We start from the raw sequence: 20,003 nt of genomic DNA, 5'->3' as shown, positions 1-20,003 counted from the left end.
GATCTTCTTAAATTATATCAGTTTGATTAATTTTTATGGTCTGAGTCAATTTATAGATCCCACATCAAATTTTATAAGCAACAAAATGTATTTAAAATTTGAAATTACAGTATCTTCCTTGGATTTCATTGTGTTAATAAGATTAAAGTTAGATCTTGATTACTTTATAAGCGGTTAATTAGCAAATATCCCTGACACAGGTCTTTGAAGACTGTTTTCATTATTTTGTTGTAGTGAATTCCAAGACTGCATGCTGTTATATAGTAACAGACTGCACGTAAAACTCTGGTGCTGATTTGGCAAATGGCAACAGAGGGAATTTGCCAAATATTGGTTCATAGTCTGAAGCTCTACTAGTCTACACCTGTAGTGGTGAGTGTTTTCATCACTGAACTACTATATTAAACAGTCCCCACATTTACTGTACATGGTTTTGTATTAAACTGCTACACATGTTTATGTAATATACAGTGTGATTAGGGTCTCAAGTCATGTTAAAAACACATTCTAGTTTCATTTCATTGCCTGCTCCCATAATGATCTCCAGAGAAAAAAGACCTACAAAGTCAATCAATTTACTTTTGGCACATCCTCACTTTCTGGTGGCACTGTCTTCCCATCCTTCAGGAAGCTCAAGCTCTCTCACATCATCTCTGTTTCCATGAGGCTGTCACTGTAGTATTTCACTGAAATTTGCCCTTTACATGTATCAGATCACCTTCTTCTTCCTCCTGTCTAGGGTCCTTTACGCTCTCCTTTGGGACATTTCCACATTTAGGTTTACTCACAGGGATATGAAATGACTGGCAAGTCTTCCCAAGCTGTGCATGAGTATATAGGTACACATGTATGCCCTGTAATGTTGAGTGTCTGCTTGCATGACTAAGTCACTTCCTGTTGTCTTCTGAGATGGTGTGTTGGTCAACATTCCTATTGCTGGGAAAAAATATCTGCCATGCATAACTTAGAGGAGGAAATGGTTTATTTTAGATCAGCATTTTCTGTCCATGTTGACTGGCTCCAAGGTAGAAACATCATGGTGGAAAGTGTCATGAAGCAAAGCTGCTCAGGTGATGGCACCTGGGAAACAGAACCCAGGGTAAGAGTGCCAGCAAGAGATTTATCCATCAAAGGCACACCTGAGTGAGTTCACCCACTGAGGCATACGGCACTCCTTGGTTCAATCACCTCTTCAGAGTCCCTTAATCCAGTCAAGGTGGAACTAAGATTTACTGGCACAGATGGGAAAGGACAACTGAGCATGCAGACTAGGCAGGTGCACAAGCCAAAAAGGCTCTCTGCGGGGTGGGGATGAGGCACTAGTAAAGCAGAAGGATTCAGTCATCTGGGACTAGAGAAATTGGTTTTCAGCATCACCTTCCAAACCTACATAGTCTCCCGCCTGAGCTTAATAGAACAGAACACTGGCAAAATCACAAACCCTGCAATGCTCCATCCACTCCACATCTATTTTCTAAACCCAGAAATTGCTTCCTACCTGGGCCTTTGAAGATAGGTGAATGATCCTTGTCAAAATATGAAAGAAAGGCTTGTTTTACTTCACATCTTCCCCCACTGAGATATTTGCAGATTTCCCTGTCCTTAAGACAAACAACACATTGCATTGACATTTTTCATAATTCAACACCCCTGAAACTGGGATACGTTGGAAAATCAGTGCTGTCTTATGGCCTGGCTGTTGGCCTGGCTTGTATTCCTTATAAAAACGTTCATTTCTAACACTTACATGGACCCATTAACAGGAAAATGAGAAAACTATAAGTTAAATCCTCTTCCTAAATTTCATCCCCCTGATGGTGTGTATTCAAACCTCACCTCGATGTGAGTAATGGCTTGAGGTTCAAATTCTCAAGGGTGATTTTTGTTTCTTCTCTCTTCTGAAATCTAAGTTGCCCCTGAGGGGTTCCAGTTTTATGCTAAAGTCCCCTATTAAATTCCCTATTTTTGTCCTTTCTTCTTCTAGTTGATAAAATAATGGTGCACCAAAGGGATGGGGAATAAATTCTGTTTTAGAGTCAAGGAGATTCTCCAGGGACAAATGTCTTCCTCCTCTCGTACTTCTGAGCAGTAGCATCAATTTGTTCATGTGTTTGCTTGCCTTTGAAGCCTGCCAATTCTCTCAAAAAGAGTCAGGCAGTCACCCTCCAGATGAATGATTCACTGTGTAATTTCCAGGTGTAATGGGATTTGCTAATTTGTAATTCCATTAAGATGCAATCTGTGAGTAAAGACTGTGATAAGCTATAATTACGTGGTGATCTTGCTCCTTTTTGCGAATACTTACAAGGTGTGTGTTCTATGCACCAAAGAAGGAACAAAGGTGCCTCAAAAATGGTCCTTGGCCTCAGACAGCTTAGGATCTATTATGATTGATTTAGGCATGTGCAAACATAACTTTAATATAGAAAATGATAATGTCAGGAGGAAGAAGGGAAAGTGTGCCTCATGAATATTCAAAAGAGGGGTCATATCTAGTTTCAGGAGCATTAGAAAACACTTTATGAATGATATATATATAAAAATAATAACAACTACTATTGAAAATGCAATATTCTCATTATTTAATCTGTGAGATAGGCATCAATTACATTTTTGAGATGAAAAATGGCTTGGAAAATTGAATAGATCAGCACTGCTTATGAGTAGAAATACTCAGAATAAAGGCATGAATGTGACAAAGAAGTTCACATACAGATACTCTACAGGTTAATTTGGTTAAAATATTGGAGGGGTCATAGCAAGTCGCAAGAGCTGTCCGGTTGAATATTTTGTTTGAGCTTGCTAATCGAGGAAGAGATGGGAGTTATGGTGAAGATAAAATAAATCAGCTGGCAAATGGTTTGGAGATAGCAAAGGAGAAACCTTTGACACAGGTGAGGAAGTGATTGGATGAAAGGGACTGGCTTTCTGGGAGAAAGTGATACTGCAAGAAAGAGTGGGAAACACAGTGGGACATGGTACATCATGTTTATCCTAAGGCTCTTCATTGTAAATGTCCCAACACTGGCTGTGCTAGGTGGGGGAGCACGGATAGGTGAAGCAGGATTTGAGCTATACCCAAAGGTAGCAAGTTTTATAAAACTCCAAACATCAAGGACAGAGTCTCCCTAGAAAGATATTCTTAGATTTTGTCTAGACCAGGTGGGACAAACTCAAGTGCAGTTGAGACTTGTACTATAATGTACAAAAGATGATCCTTAGGACAGGGGTCAGGGCAGCTCATGTGCTGGGTAAAGCCTGCCCTCAACTTAGATCTTTCCTAGGCCCTTAAAGAAGTTGAAACCAACATTGAACCATGAGTAAAAGGATTGATTTAGGCCAAGAAACCAATTCTGTCCCATTGCTAGTTGTCATATTTCTACTGACCTTTAACAAACATACTCCCAAACTCAGCCCCAGTACACCAGAAGAAAACTGAGCATCACAAAGGGACCAGATAAAAAGCCTTCCTGCTAGGGCTCTGTCGTATTTTCAGTTTCTTGGTGAAATGCTATGCTATCAGCTATCTGAGGGCTTGGTTCATTTCAAAGCACTGAGACCTCAAGCACACAGAAGGAAGTCAAAAGATTACAGTATTGTTTCTAGACTCTTTGTTCACAGGAAAGATAGCTGATACCTCATCTAAACTAAATGTTCGTTTACTTTGGCACTGGGCTGGGCTCTATTTCCTTTAAGGAAGTTCCTAATCATTAGGGAGAGCAAGATTGAAAAAATCTGGGACTTACAGTATGCAATGAGAATTGCTGGACTCGAGTTCAGGAGAAAAGTAGTACAACCTAGATCAGTGCTGGCGAATCTATGGCATGCATGCCACAGGGGACATACAGAAGCCCTGTGTGTGAAACAATCTCCCCAGCAGCCAAGCATCAGATGATCAGTTTAACTGCAGTGTTGCCATGTTGCAATCAACAAGTGGGTTTTGGGTTGCAGTTTGGGCACTCAGTCTCTAAAATCTTCGCTGTCACTCAACAGGGTTTAGAGTCATAAAGATGTAGTGGTTGAATATATAAAAAGGAACAGCTACCAAAGAAAACAGGAAGGGAAAACGAACAAAGATGGCAAGGAATGACACAAGGGACTCCCCCAGACTTGGAAAAGAAGAGGATGAAAGGGAGTTAGGGAAGGTATGGAAAGGAAGGACAAGAGAGAGTGGCCTCAGACAGAATCAGAAGGGAAAATGATGCCAACAGAATCATGGTCAATCATGTCAATGTCCCAGAAAGGAGACCAAGGATGAAAGTCATTATATGGAGCCATTAAGAGGTCACTGTGACTCCTGAGATCAAGCACAGTTATCCATGAGGGAAACAAGCCCATCACAGTGAGAATGTCAGTGAGCAGTAAGGAAGTGGATGCCCTGCTACCCTTTTTATCTTCAAAGACATTGGAAGGAAGGGTGGAAGGAAGGAAGAAAGGAGGGAGGGAGGGAGGGCAAAAAAGAAGGAAGGAGGGAGGGAGGGAGGGAGAGAGGAAGGAATAATGAAGGAACTGCACCAGCACAGTATCTCCAAGTTGAGAGAATGTTCTCTATTTTGATTTTCAAGTCTCTAAGTTTGCAGCCTCTAATATTCTGCTGTCTTACTGCCTCTACTGCTTGGCATGTGCTGTTTTTGTAAGTTTTCTCAACTCCCAATCTTTTCTTCTTCCAGCTCCTCCTCAGTGCCACCCCTTAAGATTCAAGGCTGTGAGTCTGGATTGTTTGCTAGTTGAAAATCTTAGTATGTGTACTTCGTTAGACTGATGATGATAGCAAAGTGACAGATTTTTGTACACATATAAATTCCTCAAAAATAGCTGGGGATGGTGGTGTGCACCTGTGACCCAGCACTCAGGAGGTTAAAGCAGGAGGACAACAGCAAGTTTGAGGCCAACCTGGGTAAAACAGTGAGTTTCAGGCCATCCTGAATTACAGAGCAAGACCCTGACTCAAAGAACAAAACAACAAAATAAATCCCTCAAGATGATTTTAATCATATTTATACTTTGGAAAGATAATAAAAACATTCTTTGGGTAGGGTCTCACTTAAGGAGTCCTGTAAATAGATATCACTTTGTCATTTGTATTAAATATGGTTAAGTCACAGCACTCGCTAAATGTAATATAGAGGGAAATTTCTTTTAGTATTAAAGTTAATGATCTGTATAATGAACTTAGGGTTTGGAGAGCCCAGTTATGCTGTTTATATCATACTCTTATAACAATGTTCTTTCTATCTGCCTTTTACTGAAGAGGAAATTGAGGCTTGGAGAAGTGATTTTGCATATTTTGTCACAGCAAATCCATGCAGGAGCCCTCCTTTGCTCTCAAAAGCGTCTGGCTTCAAAGGCTGACTGGGGTTTGCTTTTCTTCTAGGCCCTACCACCCTTCCTACCACATAGCCTTCAGTTCTTTTGGTTACTGGAGCTAAAAATTATTTACATAAGTATGATGTCACAACTTTTAAAAATATTTGTTTTTAGAAGCATCATTTATCTTTAATTTCCTAAAAGACTAATTTTATTTTTCATTTCCATTTGTTGAGATCATTTGTTTCTTATCCTTAAGGAGTTAGTTTTTAAACTGACTTTCTTAGGACTAGTTACATAATTTGTAGGTTCTCTGATTTTAAAAAAATTATTAAAAGCCACACCTATAAAATTAACACCCAAGAGGCTGAGGCAGGAGGATCTCGAGTTTGAGGCCAGCTTGGACTTCATAGCAGGACTCTCTCTCTCTCTCTCAAAAGTCTACAGAAAAGGTTATTAAACAATTTCAGATCATGAAAACAGGACACTAAAACAAGCCCAAGGCTGTGCAGGTCACATTCCCATATAGTTGGCCTTTGAAATGCTGTTGAAACATGCATCTCATACATATGCAATCACACATAGTTATTTATTTTTCATATTCACAGATCCTGATATCCTATCTAAAGAATAAATTCCAGAACAGCAAGGATCATGTCTTTATGCCTGTGCAATGCATTTGTCTGGTTGTCTTGCATAAGTGCAGTGCTTAATATTTTCCAGGGGATGGGAGTGATGTAATGGTTGAGATGCAGTATCTGAAGTCAGACAGCACTGAACTCCACCTTAATTCTGCCACGTCGTAGCCCTGGGACCCTGAGAAAGGATCTGACCGCTGTAATTTCCTCATCTGTCAAGAGAAGATATAATATTTCATTATGAGTATACAATGAGGTAACATGTATAATGCCTAACACAAGTAGGAAACACGATAAATGATAGCGAAAAGTAGCAGTAGTAACAGCATTTATGCACTATTGATTCTTACTAACTCCGAATCACCAAAACAGTTACTCAGAAAACTAAAAGAGAAACAAAAACAAACACAAAACAACAACAAAGCGAAAAATAACTAAAAAAGCTAAAGAAAAGTCCAAATAGCTTGTACTCTGAGTAACTAATTTAAAGATATTAACATGCAATGTGTTAACCACTGTTACTCTCCTATTATCTTGTTTTGAAATTTTGTTTTACTTTTTTTCTCTTTACAATAAAATTTTAAAAAAGAAAATCCATGCCAAAAAAGAAAATCTAGTTGGGCATGGTGGTGCACACATGTCATCCCAGCACTCGGGAGGCTGAGGCAGAAAGATTGATGCAAATTCAAGGCTAGACTGCACTACGAAAGAAGACCTCATCTCACAAACAAAAAACATATATGTACAGTCATTCTCCTACATGAATCCATATCTGGTTAAAACTCCTCTAAAGCGTCCAGTTTCCTAATACTCCATGAATTTTCTCATTCTTTCTCAGATGTCTGGTTTTTCACCTCTCTCACACACATATAGTCTACCCAGCAACACAGATGCTATTGTTGTCAGATGCTATATTAACCATCTGGTAGTCTCTGGTCCGTTCCTAGAGATGGTCAACAGTATCTCCCATGCAGAAGACAAGAGTTCCTAGTATCCTTAGGACCCTCCCAATTTCTTCCATTCTCTTATTTGTACATCAGGGGGAAACTCTTATTGACCTGCTTAAACTTGCTTATACTTCAAGCTGTCAGGGTAACCGAAAGAGTTTCACCGACTATGTCATGGAGTTTCTCAAGAATAACTAATTCCCTCTCGTGAACTCCAACTCTTTGCCACCGATTGCTGTCATCAATAGTGGATCATGCTGACGATAACTGCCACTGGTCAGGTTGGCTATGTGTGCACTCCCTGGAGAGAAAGATAGGGAAGGTTGAGGGCCTCCCACCTGGATGTTTCATACTGGGCTTTGTTTAACTGTCTAGTCCAATCTTTGTGCCTAAAGCCATCCATAAGACTCATGTTCAGGTTTCTAACGACTCCTTTTTACTCTCTCAATCCAGTTCTTCTCACATGGGCTAAGATTTTTATATATTCAGCTGGTGTCCTATGGGGCACTAATGGTCCACAGAGTCAGCATTCAGCCATAAGGTTGAATAAGGACTGTCTTTATCCTGTTGCCGAAGGAGAGAGAATGAGAGAGTTGGTGAGAGTTCGGGAGAAAAACGGGGACAGGTAGTAGCTAGAATTTTCTCCATTCAAATTGTTCTCTCTTTTGCCTTTTTCTTTTTTGTCTTTTTGAGACAGGGTCTTACTATGCAGTTCAGGCTGGTCCTAAATTCACCTTGTAGCCCAAACTGGCCTTGAACTTGCAATAATCCTCCTGCCTCAGCCTCCTGAGTGCTGAAATTACAGACATGTGCCACTACACCCAGAATTCTCTAATAATTTTTTACAAGTTGTTTGCTTCGAATTTCTGCTAGAGATTGCCTGCACTTGACAGCAGAAAATGAAACTACAAATTTCTATCCATAGAAAAATTCAAAATCAACCATTTTGTCTCAGTTCAACAGTTTATTGGGTGTTTAATTTTTTTAAGATGTGCAGGCTAGCAGTTATGAGTGCATATGATATACAAATAACATAATGCAGATTTCTTTTTTGCTAGTAAAAATATATAGAAATAGTATATAGGCAAAATATAAATACATAGATTGATATTTTTAACATCCTATGAAGAACACAGTGTTCTGCAAATAAGACCAAGTGTTCTGGATCTATGTACCCTGAACCAGTCTGGGGCCCCCGGACTTAGAAAACGGCGTGTTACATTCCTCTAAAAGCCCATGAATAGAAAGTATTTATGAATAAAAGATGTTCCTAAACTGCACGAACTCTAAGTGTCAAGGAACTATGCAATTATTTAAAACCATTGCTGAGATCAGTAGGAATGCCTGAGGATTCAAATCAACGTTTCACTAGTAGCATCTCAAATGAAGAGCTAAGATCTTTATGCTGCTTTGCACCAGAATTTTGTGAGGAGAAATCCCTGACAACTATCTGAAACTTGAATGTCATAACAGCTGGTCTTTGAGCCTCTCTTTGAACACCTTCACGAGGCCCTTCATTTGACCCTGAGTTTGGGATAAAATAACACCAGTGTTTGACGCTGAGTTATTTCCATGTACATCCGTGTGATGGAAATGAACTGACCAGTGTTTTTAAACTCACATATTCTTCATAATGGGAATTTATACTATCTGTGTGGAGGTACAGATATGAAATGACATTCCTAAAACTATATTCTAAACTCTTTGAATCTTAGATAATGGAACATGTCATAATGCTTTATATTGTAATTCTTAACTGCAAATTACTCAACTGCACATTACCCATGGCTGGAGAGGAAAGGAAAATTCCCTTCCTGTATACAGCCTTCATTCACGCAAGGCACTTTATTTATATTCCCAATTTAATAAAAATCCCCTGCTGTGCAAATGTTCTCCATATGTGGAGACAGAGGGCTAGAATGTACAAAGCCAGCTCTTTGTGTTGTTTCAAAATTGTATATATGTACTATTTTGCCTGTTTTTAAAACAGCAGAATACAGAGTTTCGCCGCTTTTAGCTTTTTTTTTTTTAATCAAGGTAAAAAGCTGATGTCAAGAAACTCAGTTGTCACCTTCCTATTTTAACCTTTATCTACTCTTATGGGTCTGCAGTACCCCATGTAAAATTCTAATATTCTTCCAAGAGGAGAACTGGCACAGGGCCAAGAAGCTGGGGGAAAGAACAACCTGAAGCCAGAAAAGAAAAAAAGACCAGGACAAAGCTGGTTCCGGCATGGATGACTTTTTAGGCAATAACCACACAAGGAGTCAGGGGTCTATTAGACAAGAATTAAAGGAGAAGAAGCAACTATGCTGGAGGTGCTTCATCAAAAATAAATGAGACTGAATCCCGGCTCCACCACTCACCAGCCAGACACAGTGGAAGAGACCCTTCATCTCTGCGTTTTCATTTGCTCCCTTGGAAAGTGGAGAATTTCCTGTCTTCTGAGCTGTCAGAAGGGAACCTGTGTAATGATCTTTGCACAGCAGAAGCAGTGGGTGCGCTTTTCGCTTTCAGCTCGCTCTTGGCCCCGTTCCTTCCTGAACCAGCTCAGCCACATTGATGAGGTCTGTGTATCCCGAAACGGTCCTCCCTTTTTTAACCTTTTCATTGTAGAGAATCTCAAACATTTACAGTAAAAGCTAGTGTGATGCATGATATATTTCTGTGTGCTGTTACAGTATCAACAATTACAAGTCAGGGCCATCTTTCTCAACTATATCCCAGTTTGCTCTCTGTCTTTGTATTAACTTGAAGCCACTTTACCTACAAAGTTTTATTTAGGGTAAATCGCTAAAAGATAAATGCTTTTTAAAAAAATACAACCACAATATATTGCACTGTGAATATATATCGTGTCTTAATAGCTTTAAATATCTAATGTGCTTAAATGTCTAATACCTTATACCGTTTTATAGTTTGAGTTAGAATATGTTTTGCCACAAATTACAAAGGTTGTGTTGTTTTAGGGGTAGGTTTTCTGTTTCTTTTTCTTTTTTTGAGACAAGGTCTTGCTATATAGTTCAGGCTGTCCTTGAATTCACTGCGTAACCCAGGCTAGCCTCAAACCTGTGGGGATCCTCCTGCCTCAGTTTCCTGAGTACTGGGATTACAGGTGTGCGCCACTACTCCTGGCCAAAATTTGTGTCTGAAATCTCTTAGTCTGTTAACTAACATGCTCTTCTGTCTCTGTATCATATGCAAATGAAAGGATTCCTCAGATTCAGGTTGATTTTGTTGCTTTTGTTGATGCTGTTGTTACTGTTATTATCTATGTCCAGTAAATTAGATCCACAACATAAATACTGCCACATGGGTGTCACTGATGCCATTTTCCAAACTGGTAAGCAACTCTTAGAAAAGAATCCGAGCAAACCAATGTGCAACCTATCCTCCATTTAAATAACAAATACTTATTTCCTGGAAAATCTGGTATATATTAAAGCATATAAAATAGTCTGTATTTATATGTAATATGGAGCTAGACTTTAGACTCATGTGATTATAATCTATTTTCCACCTGTGTGCAAGTCTGGCAAGTCAGGTAGCATGTAGGAAAACTCTGCCAAGTAGTATCACCTGCCAGATGGCAGAAAGTCTAGCATTTCTGTCTCCTGCCCACTAAATGCCACAAGCACCCCACCCCAATGTTTATGACTAATGTCAAAGCCCTCTGCTATTTACAAAATTCTCCCTGTGATTCACTTTGTCTTCCGTTGACAACTGCTGGATTAGTCTGAGGAGCAGAAAAGAAGAAATGGGTTTTTGCTGCATAGATGCAGTAATTTGAGGAACAGAAAATACCCTGTATGAGGAAGGAACATTGAAACATCCATGACTTTAAACTATCGTAAGTTTTTCTCAGTTGACCAAATTTTTCCTCCAAATTATGTAGGAAAATATGAATAGGGTGTCTGATAAGCAAGTGAGGACAATAGAATTATGCTATGTGTAGAGTTTTGTTTTGTTTTATTTTTGTCTTTTTGTTTTGTTTTGTTTTTGTAGGATTTTTCTATGGAGTTCAGGCTGGACTTGAATTCACTTTGTAGCCCAGGCTGGCCTCAAACTCACAGTGATCCTCCTGTCTCAGCCTCCCAAGTGCTGCAATTAAAGGCGTGCACCACCCTGTCTGGCCTAGTATGTGTAGCTTAAACAGAGATTTCTTTTTGACAGCTAAGAAACTATACACACTGCTAAGGTGGGAACACTGGGATAGTGGCAAGAAATGATAAACCATTTTTAATTCTTTTCCAAAACTAGGTATAATTCTTAGGTCTTGATGATAATTTTATATAATGGGGTCATAGTGCTGATAAGTAATTGTGCTTGATCTCCAAGATAGAGAAAATATAGTTAAATTTTACTTATAGTTTAACTGTCTTATTGTATAATATACTTCTTGACTTTTTCTTTCAACTTATTAAAATTGCAATAGTATCCTTTGTACTTAAATATTTTTCATCATTCTGAGACAAAAGCCATTTTCAAATCTAAAGTGGATGATATATTTTTATTATTCTTTAAACCAAGAATTATCCATTCATGGATCCTAGCTTGCTCCTGGTGCCTAGTAGGTGCTCACGAGATGTTTGTTAAATGAATTCACTCATCCAGTAATCACCATAATTAATACATCTTATTACTCTGTAGAATCATATATTTTCATATATTATTTTTATTCTATACCCTCATAATCATGAAATATTGTGTGGGACTTTTACACAGGGTAGAAATTAAAAGGTGATTTCTTCTAAACCATGCTCTGGTATAACTAGAAGAGTTTAGGTTTTCTGGCTTAAATTTTACTAATTCAACTAACAGTCTTTTTTTTGCCTTAATTTTATATTTTTTATGTCTGCTGCCTACCTGGCCTGATGACTTCAAAGCATTTGTCCAAAGGAAGAAAGGAAAAAGCGGAAAGGAGAGAACTGGAGAAAAAGGTCTAGAAAGAGGGAAGAGATGTAATAAATTTCCTCAGTATTTATATACTGGTCTTGAACCTCAAAAATTCAACACAGAACTTTTTAAGACTTCAGTGTCAAAGTCTGTCTAGTAGGAGATACGGTTCTGCTAACCGTGAGTGGCCTTACTTAATGTCTGCGACTGCAAAGCAGATGCAGCATCAACATAGTCATTGTTCAAAGACTGGGACCTTGTAACCACGGAGACATTACCTCATAGTGTTCTATGAGGTGGTGTGGGCCAGATGTGAAAGTAATTGTCACAAAGGTCACTTTGCTGGTTACTGAAAGCTCCCCCCCATGCTTCCAGAGATTGCTACACACCTTCACTGCACTTTCTCTCATGTCCTCGGCCAACATAAGCACTGGCTGTGTCAGTAGTTATGTATCCACAGGAGAATTCTGTTTCTCACATTACTGCGGTAAAGAAAATATTCAATCGGTAAATTGAAGATAGTTGGGCTATTAGGTGAGGGCACCTTAAAAACAAATTCTGCCTTGAAATCCGGTGCCATTCACTGATTACTGTCATGATCTGTTTTCCTAGGAAGGAAAAGAGACTTCTGGTTTAGGCAAGATGAAAGACACAGAAGAGATCCAGGAAGCTTCAGAGTCCCTGCAGGGTGAAGCTCTCAAGCAGGAAAATAAAATGGAGACACAAGAGCAGTAAGAACCGCAGAAACGGGGAGGGCAGGGTCTGGAGTCCTACAGGGAGAATGATGGGGCAGCGACCTCATTTTTTAAAATAATGAATAATTAGAACTAGAACGGATCCCACACATTTTCTAAAAGTAATGAATTATTAATACCTCTATTTCCTCAGCCACTGTCCCGTCACTGAATAATAGGAAAACTCACCCAGACAGATCTTCATCTTGTAAGACCTGGTTGAGATTCCAGAGTTCTCATTCAATTGGCAAAGGCCATTGGCCTGTAACTTCTTTAGAACTACTTCACTCTCATGGGGACAAAAAGATTGTTAGAATTTTGGTTTGGAAATGTCGATAAAGGAGGTTGTATAAAACAGCAGCACTGTATTTACTACAAATATATATCATTCTCTCAACCAAAGTATTGGCATTTGTTTTCCAATGTTTTCTAAAACATGGATTTTGCTATTGAGTATACATGATTTAAAACTATTTATTTCTTTGGTCCTAGATTTCCTGTAGTTATTATTCAGTCTACATGTTCTTTCTGTTTATTTGTTTGTTTGTATTATTTATTTGTTGTAGTACTAGGGATAGAAGTAAGTGCTCTAACACTTAACTACTATACTCCCAATCATTTTCAATTTTATACGATATAGGATTTACTAAAGTTGTCCATGTTGGCCTCAAACTTAGGATTTTCCTGCCTCGGCCTCCTGAGTAGCTGAGATTACAGACATATACTGACTGTACCACAACACCCAGCTCTAAAACTGTTTTTTAATATTTGATTTTAGAAGTAAGAAATTTTTATTTTTATCATAATATCAAACAGTAACCTTGAAATGCTGGGATTGAACTTTTGTCATTGCTCCTAGTTTAGTGCCTATTACAGAGAGAGCAAAATATCAAGAAGGGACTTGGACAATTCCTTGCCCTAAAGGAAAAGTTAACATAGCACTGAGAAAAATCCCCTTCCAAAGAGCATCTGATAGTTTGGGAAGTGTGAGATTCAGACAGTGGGCTGTATCACTTGTGCCTATTTCTGAAATGTTTGTACTTGTCAAGATGTGTTCAGACATCACAATGCTCTTATTCAACCACCAAAATAAAAACACGCCGTGTCCCTGGGCCACATTTCTCTGATTGTAACATTTATGAGGCTTATTTGGGAATCTTTTGCAAAATTAAATTTATTTGGCCCACTTAACCCAGCTAGTCCCCTTCTGAATATTTTTCCAGAAAAACTGAAAACTTCATACCCCAGCAGTATATATGCACCCATGTTTATAGCAGCACAATTTGTCATAGCTAAATTTTGGAAACGACCCAAATGCCCATCAACAGAACAATGGATGAAAAGGATGTGGTATTTTTATACAATAGAGTATTACTCAGTTATAAAAAAAGATAAACTTGAGGCTTTTATAAGTAAATGGATGCAACTAGAGACCATACTCCTATGTGAAATAAATCAGACCTGCATGTGTAAACATCATATTGTCTCCCTAGTGTAAGAACCTGAAAGAGTAAATAAAACCTAAAAAGTACAATAGATATTGTGAAAGGGATAGAAAGTGCTCAAAGAGAAGGAACAACTGGTATGAGGGAAAGGGGAAAAGAAAAAGGAAGGAAGGAAGGGAGGAGGGAAGGAAGGAAGGGAAAAATATATACTTATATACAAGGATAGTTGGGATAATTGTACTGTTGATGTCTGGTGGTTTATTGAAAGAAACAGTTAATGCTTAAATGTTTTTGACCAATTTTGCACTCTTATATCTGGTAATCTGAACAACTAATTTGAAGACAACAATATGCAATATAACAACCATTGTTGAATTCCTACCATCTTGTTTAATGAAGCTCTGTATCATTTCTAATTTTCTATTACTTTTTATTCTCTTTAATGGTTTGATCAATCTTGCATTCATACATCTGGTAATCTGAGCAATTGAAGATAACAAACAATATGTAGTAGAACAACCACTGTTAAGTCTTATCATACTGTTCTGAAATCCTGTATCATTTTTATCGTCTTTGTGTTGCTTTATTTTTGTCTTCGTTGTTGTTATTTTGTTATTGTTTTCTTTCTCTTTAAAATAAAAAAAATTGGAAATGCTGTTGTTTTACTGAAGAAAAAAAAAATGAGTTTCCAATAAAAGCACACTGAAAAGATGAAACCCAGATGTAAGGGAAGAGAGCTTGAAAGAGAAAAGCACTTTCTCTGCATGTTGCAGACAATGAGAGGGGGAATCATATCATACCACCTGTCTCAGGCTGGACAGAAGTGAAATGCCCGTAACCCGCAATCTGCCTCTCTAGCCTCTTTCCCACTGTCTTCAGAGCATACTCAAGAGTGTGTCTCCAAGGGCTAGAGCTTTTCTGACAAATCTGAGCACTGGCAGTTATCAGCAGAATGGCAAGTGCCCCAGTGAAGCGCTCAGCTGGTAAAAATGCAGTTTTCAAAGCTATTGCCATTTAATTTTATTCAAAATCTGCTTAAAATGGCTACGCCTTCTGAGAGATATACTTAGAGGAGTCTCATTTTGAATAGAAATCTGTCCAGTTGTAAGATTTCTAATGTAAGTACTTCCACATTGAGGACCAAAATGATTGCACATACTTCTTGGTAAACACACCGAGCATGACATAAGCAACATGGCAGATGAGGAAGCTGCAGACCCTCATCCTCCATGGAAACTTTAAACAAAAACAAAACTACAGGCTGACACAAGTAACTGGTAAGTGCCATGGAAAACAGGTCAAAACAGAGGTGATCTGTGGCAAAATATTTAACTTCTGACTTAAGTGGATAGATACGTAGCCCGGTAGAAAACAGGACAATTTAACCCACCATTTGTTCAGTTTTTCAGAGTGATGAGGGGTTTCAGACATCTGGACACTGTTCACAATTTACACATTAAATACACACACACAAACACACACATATTCACACACACATGAACTGTTTTGAGGAACTGGGAAGAGTATCAATGTTGCATACAATGGAGTCCTCATGAACATTTTCATGAGCCATCTCATGAGAATATTGTTCAACTTGTAACATAATTGTACTGCATAATATCTTGTTCAAATGATTGTATGAGAGTTAACAAGTGCTCTTGTATTTATAAAAGAAAGGGAAAATCTTGGTTCTTAGTGTAATTCGTTTGTTATAATGGCATCTGAAAAGTGTTATTCTCTCTTTTCTGCCATTCTGTCCAATACACACACACACACACACACTTAAACACATATACATACAGTATATTTGAAAGAAGATTTTAACTATAGAGTATTTTTCATATAGAAAAATTGATTAAGCAGCAACAGGATAAAGAAAAAAGGTATAATGAACTATTGTATGTTAAACAGGAACTGTGATCTTTTTACGTTAATGGGAAGAGGAATATAAGAGATAAATTGAAGTATAAATGCTTTATAGTCTCAGCTTTGACTAAAAAATGTATTTAAAAACCAAGAAGGACGTGGTAAAATCTCTGGTTGGTGGCATTATGTGATTGTTATTTTCTTTTTATTTTTACATTTTTAAACATCATCTATAATAGTTATTTATTGATTTTTATATAAAAATTAAAAGTACTAAAGTGATGCTAAAGTGCTATATTCAGATGGTTAAATCTGGAGATATCAGATGTTATTGTATTGAAGTTAGGGGTGTTATGCTCTTGATACGCAGAACTCAGAGCAACAGTGACAGCCTGTGCTTCTTTAAAATTTTTTTATTTTAAAGAGAATAAAAGAAAAGCAATATAAATGATACAGAATTTCAAGACAAGATGATGAGAAATTAACAATGGTTATTATATTGCATATTGTTACCTTCAAAGTAGTTGTTCATATTACCAGATGTAGGCACACAAAATTGATTAAACAATATAAGCACTAACTGCTCCTTTCAATGAACTAATAGAAATTAGTAGTGCAATTATCTTAGCTATGTTGTGTGCGTGAATATAGATATATACATGTATATCTGTATATATATGTATATATATGTGTGTGATGTATATCTGTATATATACATGTATATCTGTATATATATGTGTCTGAATATATATACATGTATATCTGTATATATCTGTATATATATGTGTGTATATGTGTGTATATATATCTGTATATATATAGGCAGATATATATGTATAGACATATCTATATATGTATAGACATATATCTATATATAGATATACATATCTATATATGTATAGACATATATCTATATATGTATAGACATATATATCTGTCTATACATATACAGATATATATGTAGTTTTTCCCTTTCTTCTTTTCTCCTTTTCCGATCCCAGCTGTTCTTTCCTTCTGAGTACTTTCTTTCCTTTTCACACACACTACTGTACCTTTTGGATCTTATTTACTCTTTCAGCTTCTTATACAAAGGAGAGAATGCCATGTTTACACGTGTGGAACTGGTTGAACTCACTTATAAGAATGGTCTCTAGTTGTATCCATTTTCCTATAAAAGCCTTGAGCTTATCTTTCTTTATATCTAATACTCCATTGTATAAAAACACCACATCCTTTTATCCATTGCTCAGTTTATAGGCATTTGGGTTGTTTCCAAGATTTAGCTATTACAAACTGTGCTTCTACAAACATGGGTGCACATAGATCACTGTGGTATGTTGTTTCCAATTTTTCTGGAGAAATACCCAGAAGGGGAAAACCTGGATCAAATGGGACCTTTAATGCTAGTTTTATGAGGAATATCCACACTGATTTCTACAATGGTTGTACCAGTCTACACCCCCACCAACAGTGCAGAAATGTTCCTTTACCCTATAGTGCCATCAGCATTTGTTATTGGGTGATTCTTTTGTGATAGCCATACTTTCTGGGGTCAGATGGAATCTCAGTGTTGTTTTAACTTGCTTTTCTCAAATGGCTAATGATGTTGAATATTTTTTTATACATGTATTTGCCATTTGTATTTCTTCATCTGAGAAGTATATATTTATCTCAGATGCCCATTTTGGATTGGGTCTGTGAATTTTGGGGGCCTGATTTTTTTCAGTTCCTTATATGTTCTAGATATAAGTCCTTTGTCTGAGGGACAGTTGGCTAATATTTTTTCCCAATTCATGGGTTTCTTTTCACTCTGCTCGTGATTTATTTTGATGTACAAAAATTGTTTAATAAGATGAGTTTCCAATTGTTGATTCTTTGAGGTATATCCTCTGCAGTTTGGTTTTTGTTCATGAACTCTCTGCCTACAGCTATGTCTTCAAGATTGCTACTGTTTTTCTCTTCTGGTAGATTTAGTGTTTCTGTTTTAATATTTAGATCTTTGATCCATTTTTTACTTTAGTTTAGTGTATGGTCATAGATGTGGATCTAGTTTTAGTCTTTGGCATGTGGAAAGCCAGTTTTTCTAGAAGCATTTATTAAAGAGGCTGTCTGTCTGCCAGTGAATATGTTTGGCCTCCTTGTCAAAGATAAAGTGGCTGAGTGTGTTTGTAGTTGTTTCTACAACTTCTAATCTGTTCCATTGATTCTCAGGTCTATTTTTTGGCCAGTACCATGCTGATTTTATCACAGTGGCTTTGTAGTATAATTTCAATCAGGGATTGTAATCCCTCCTGCCTTTTCTTTCCTGGCTAGGATTGCCCTTGCTATTCTATGTCTCTTCTGGTTCCAGATGAATTTTAGGAATGTTTTCTTTAGATCTGTGAGGTATGCTAGGGGTATTCTGATTGGCATTGCATTAAATATGTATAACAGTTTTAGGAGTATGGTCATTTTTAAAATATTGTATCTTTCTATCTGTGAGCAAGGGATATCTTTCCATTTTCTGAAATCCTCTTTGATATCTGTTTTCAGAGTACTGTATTTCCATATATAGATCTTTTTCTTCCTTTGTGAGATTGATTCCTAAGCATTTAATTCTTTTGGATGCTATGGTGAAAGGTGTGGTTTCCATAATTTCTCCTCAGTAAGTTTGTTGTGTATGTACAGGATTGCTATCTATTTTTGAGTGTTGATATTGTATCACGCTATGCTATTGAATTTGGTTATCAAATCTAGAAGTCTTTTGGTGGAGTTTTTGTACATAGTCTTCTGTGTACAATGTTCTGTCACCTGTGAACGATAATTTCACTTCTTCCTTTCCTATCCTTGTTCATTTATTTCTCTCACTAGTCTAATTGCTCTGATAATCTTTCCAGAACTGTATTGCATAGGAGTGGTGATAGTGGACATCCTTGTCTTATTCCTGATTTTAGATTGAAAGCTTTGTTTTTGTCCATTTAGTATGGTGATGGCTGTTGGTTTGTCATAGATGGCTTTTATCAGATTGAGGTGAAGACCATCTATTCTGATTTTCTGTAGGGTTTTTATCATGAATGAGTGTTGGACTTTATCAAAGCTTTGTCTATGTTTATTGAAATAATCATGTGATCTTTGTCTTTGGTTCGTTGATATGGTGTATTACATTTATTGATTTGCATATATTGAACCATCTGTACATTCCTGGGGTGAATCCCACTTGGTCATGATGTATAATTTTTTTGATGATTTGCTGCATTCTATTTGCTAGTATTTTATTGAGGATTTTTGCATCTATGTTCATTAGGGAGACTGGCCTATAGTTCTCTTTTTTAGTTAGATCTTTCTCTGATTTTGATATCAGGTTAATACTTGCCTCCAGGAATAAGATAGGGAGAATTCTTTCCCTTTCAATGTCATTAAAGAATTTAAGGAACATTGATATTAAATCTTCTCTCAATATCTTGTAGAATTCATCTGTGAGTTTATCAGGACCTGGGCTTTTCTTTATTGGTAAGCTTTAATTACATTTTCAATGTCATTGACTGATGTTGGGTTATTCAGAATTTTTATATTTTCTTGATTCAGCTTTTGTAATTCATGTGTTTCTAGGAATCTGTCCATTATTTCTGTGTTTTCTATCTTATGAGAGTAAAGATTTTCAAAGTAGATGTTGATGATCTTCTGTATTTCCTCAGGATATGTAATGAATTCACCCTTTCATTCCTTATTGCATGAATTTGAGCTTTCTCTTTCCATTTTTTCCTAAGGTTGGTTAGGGGTTTACCAATTTTATTTATGCTTTCAAATTACCAACTCTTTGATTCATTAATCCTTTGTGTTGTTGTCTTACTCTCCATTGCATTAATTTCCACTCTACTCTTCATAATTTCCTCTCTTTTTGGGCTTTGTGCCATCTTTTTCTAGAAGCTTGAGGTACAACAGTAGGTTATTTATTTGTGCATGTTCTGTTTTCCTGATGTGAGAATTCACCCCTATATATTTCTCTCTCAGGACTGCTTTTTATAAATTCCATAGGTTCCAATAAGTTGTATTTGAATTTTTGTTTGTTTGTAGATATTGTTTAACTTCTTCTTTAATTTGATCTGTGACCTATTGGTTGTTCAGGAGGGTGTTATTTAATTTCCATGTGTTTATGGAGATTTGTCAATAACTTCCAGTTTCATTACACTA

At 37.1% G+C, this 20,003-nt stretch overlaps 1 protein-coding gene across 6 annotated transcripts in view; it reads left to right on the top strand.

The window, feature by feature from the left end:
* Nucleotides 1-20,003, top strand: part of Lmntd1 (lamin tail domain containing 1) — a 262,615-nt gene that overhangs the window by 179,238 nt on the left and 63,374 nt on the right. The window contains exons 1-2 of one of the 6 annotated variants that reach the window (XM_013511519.1): nt 8,523-9,459; nt 12,401-12,519. In XM_013511519.1, the coding sequence (XP_013366973.1) occupies nt 9,229-9,459; nt 12,401-12,519 (350 nt within the window). In that variant the 5' untranslated portion in view covers nt 8,523-9,228. Of the gene's footprint in view, nt 1-8,522; nt 9,460-11,753; nt 11,833-11,880; nt 12,323-12,400; nt 12,520-20,003 lie in introns of those variants that run through there. The other 5 variants (XM_013511520.1, XM_005379104.2, XM_005379102.2 and 2 more) reach the window with 5 other exon arrangements.

This window comes from Chinchilla lanigera, unplaced genomic scaffold (genome assembly GCF_000276665.1).
Source record: "Chinchilla lanigera isolate Chin_1 unplaced genomic scaffold, ChiLan1.0 scaffold00012, whole genome shotgun sequence".
Taxonomy (NCBI): Eukaryota; Metazoa; Chordata; class Mammalia; order Rodentia; family Chinchillidae; genus Chinchilla; species Chinchilla lanigera.
This window is presented reverse-complemented; position numbering and strand designations above follow the sequence as displayed.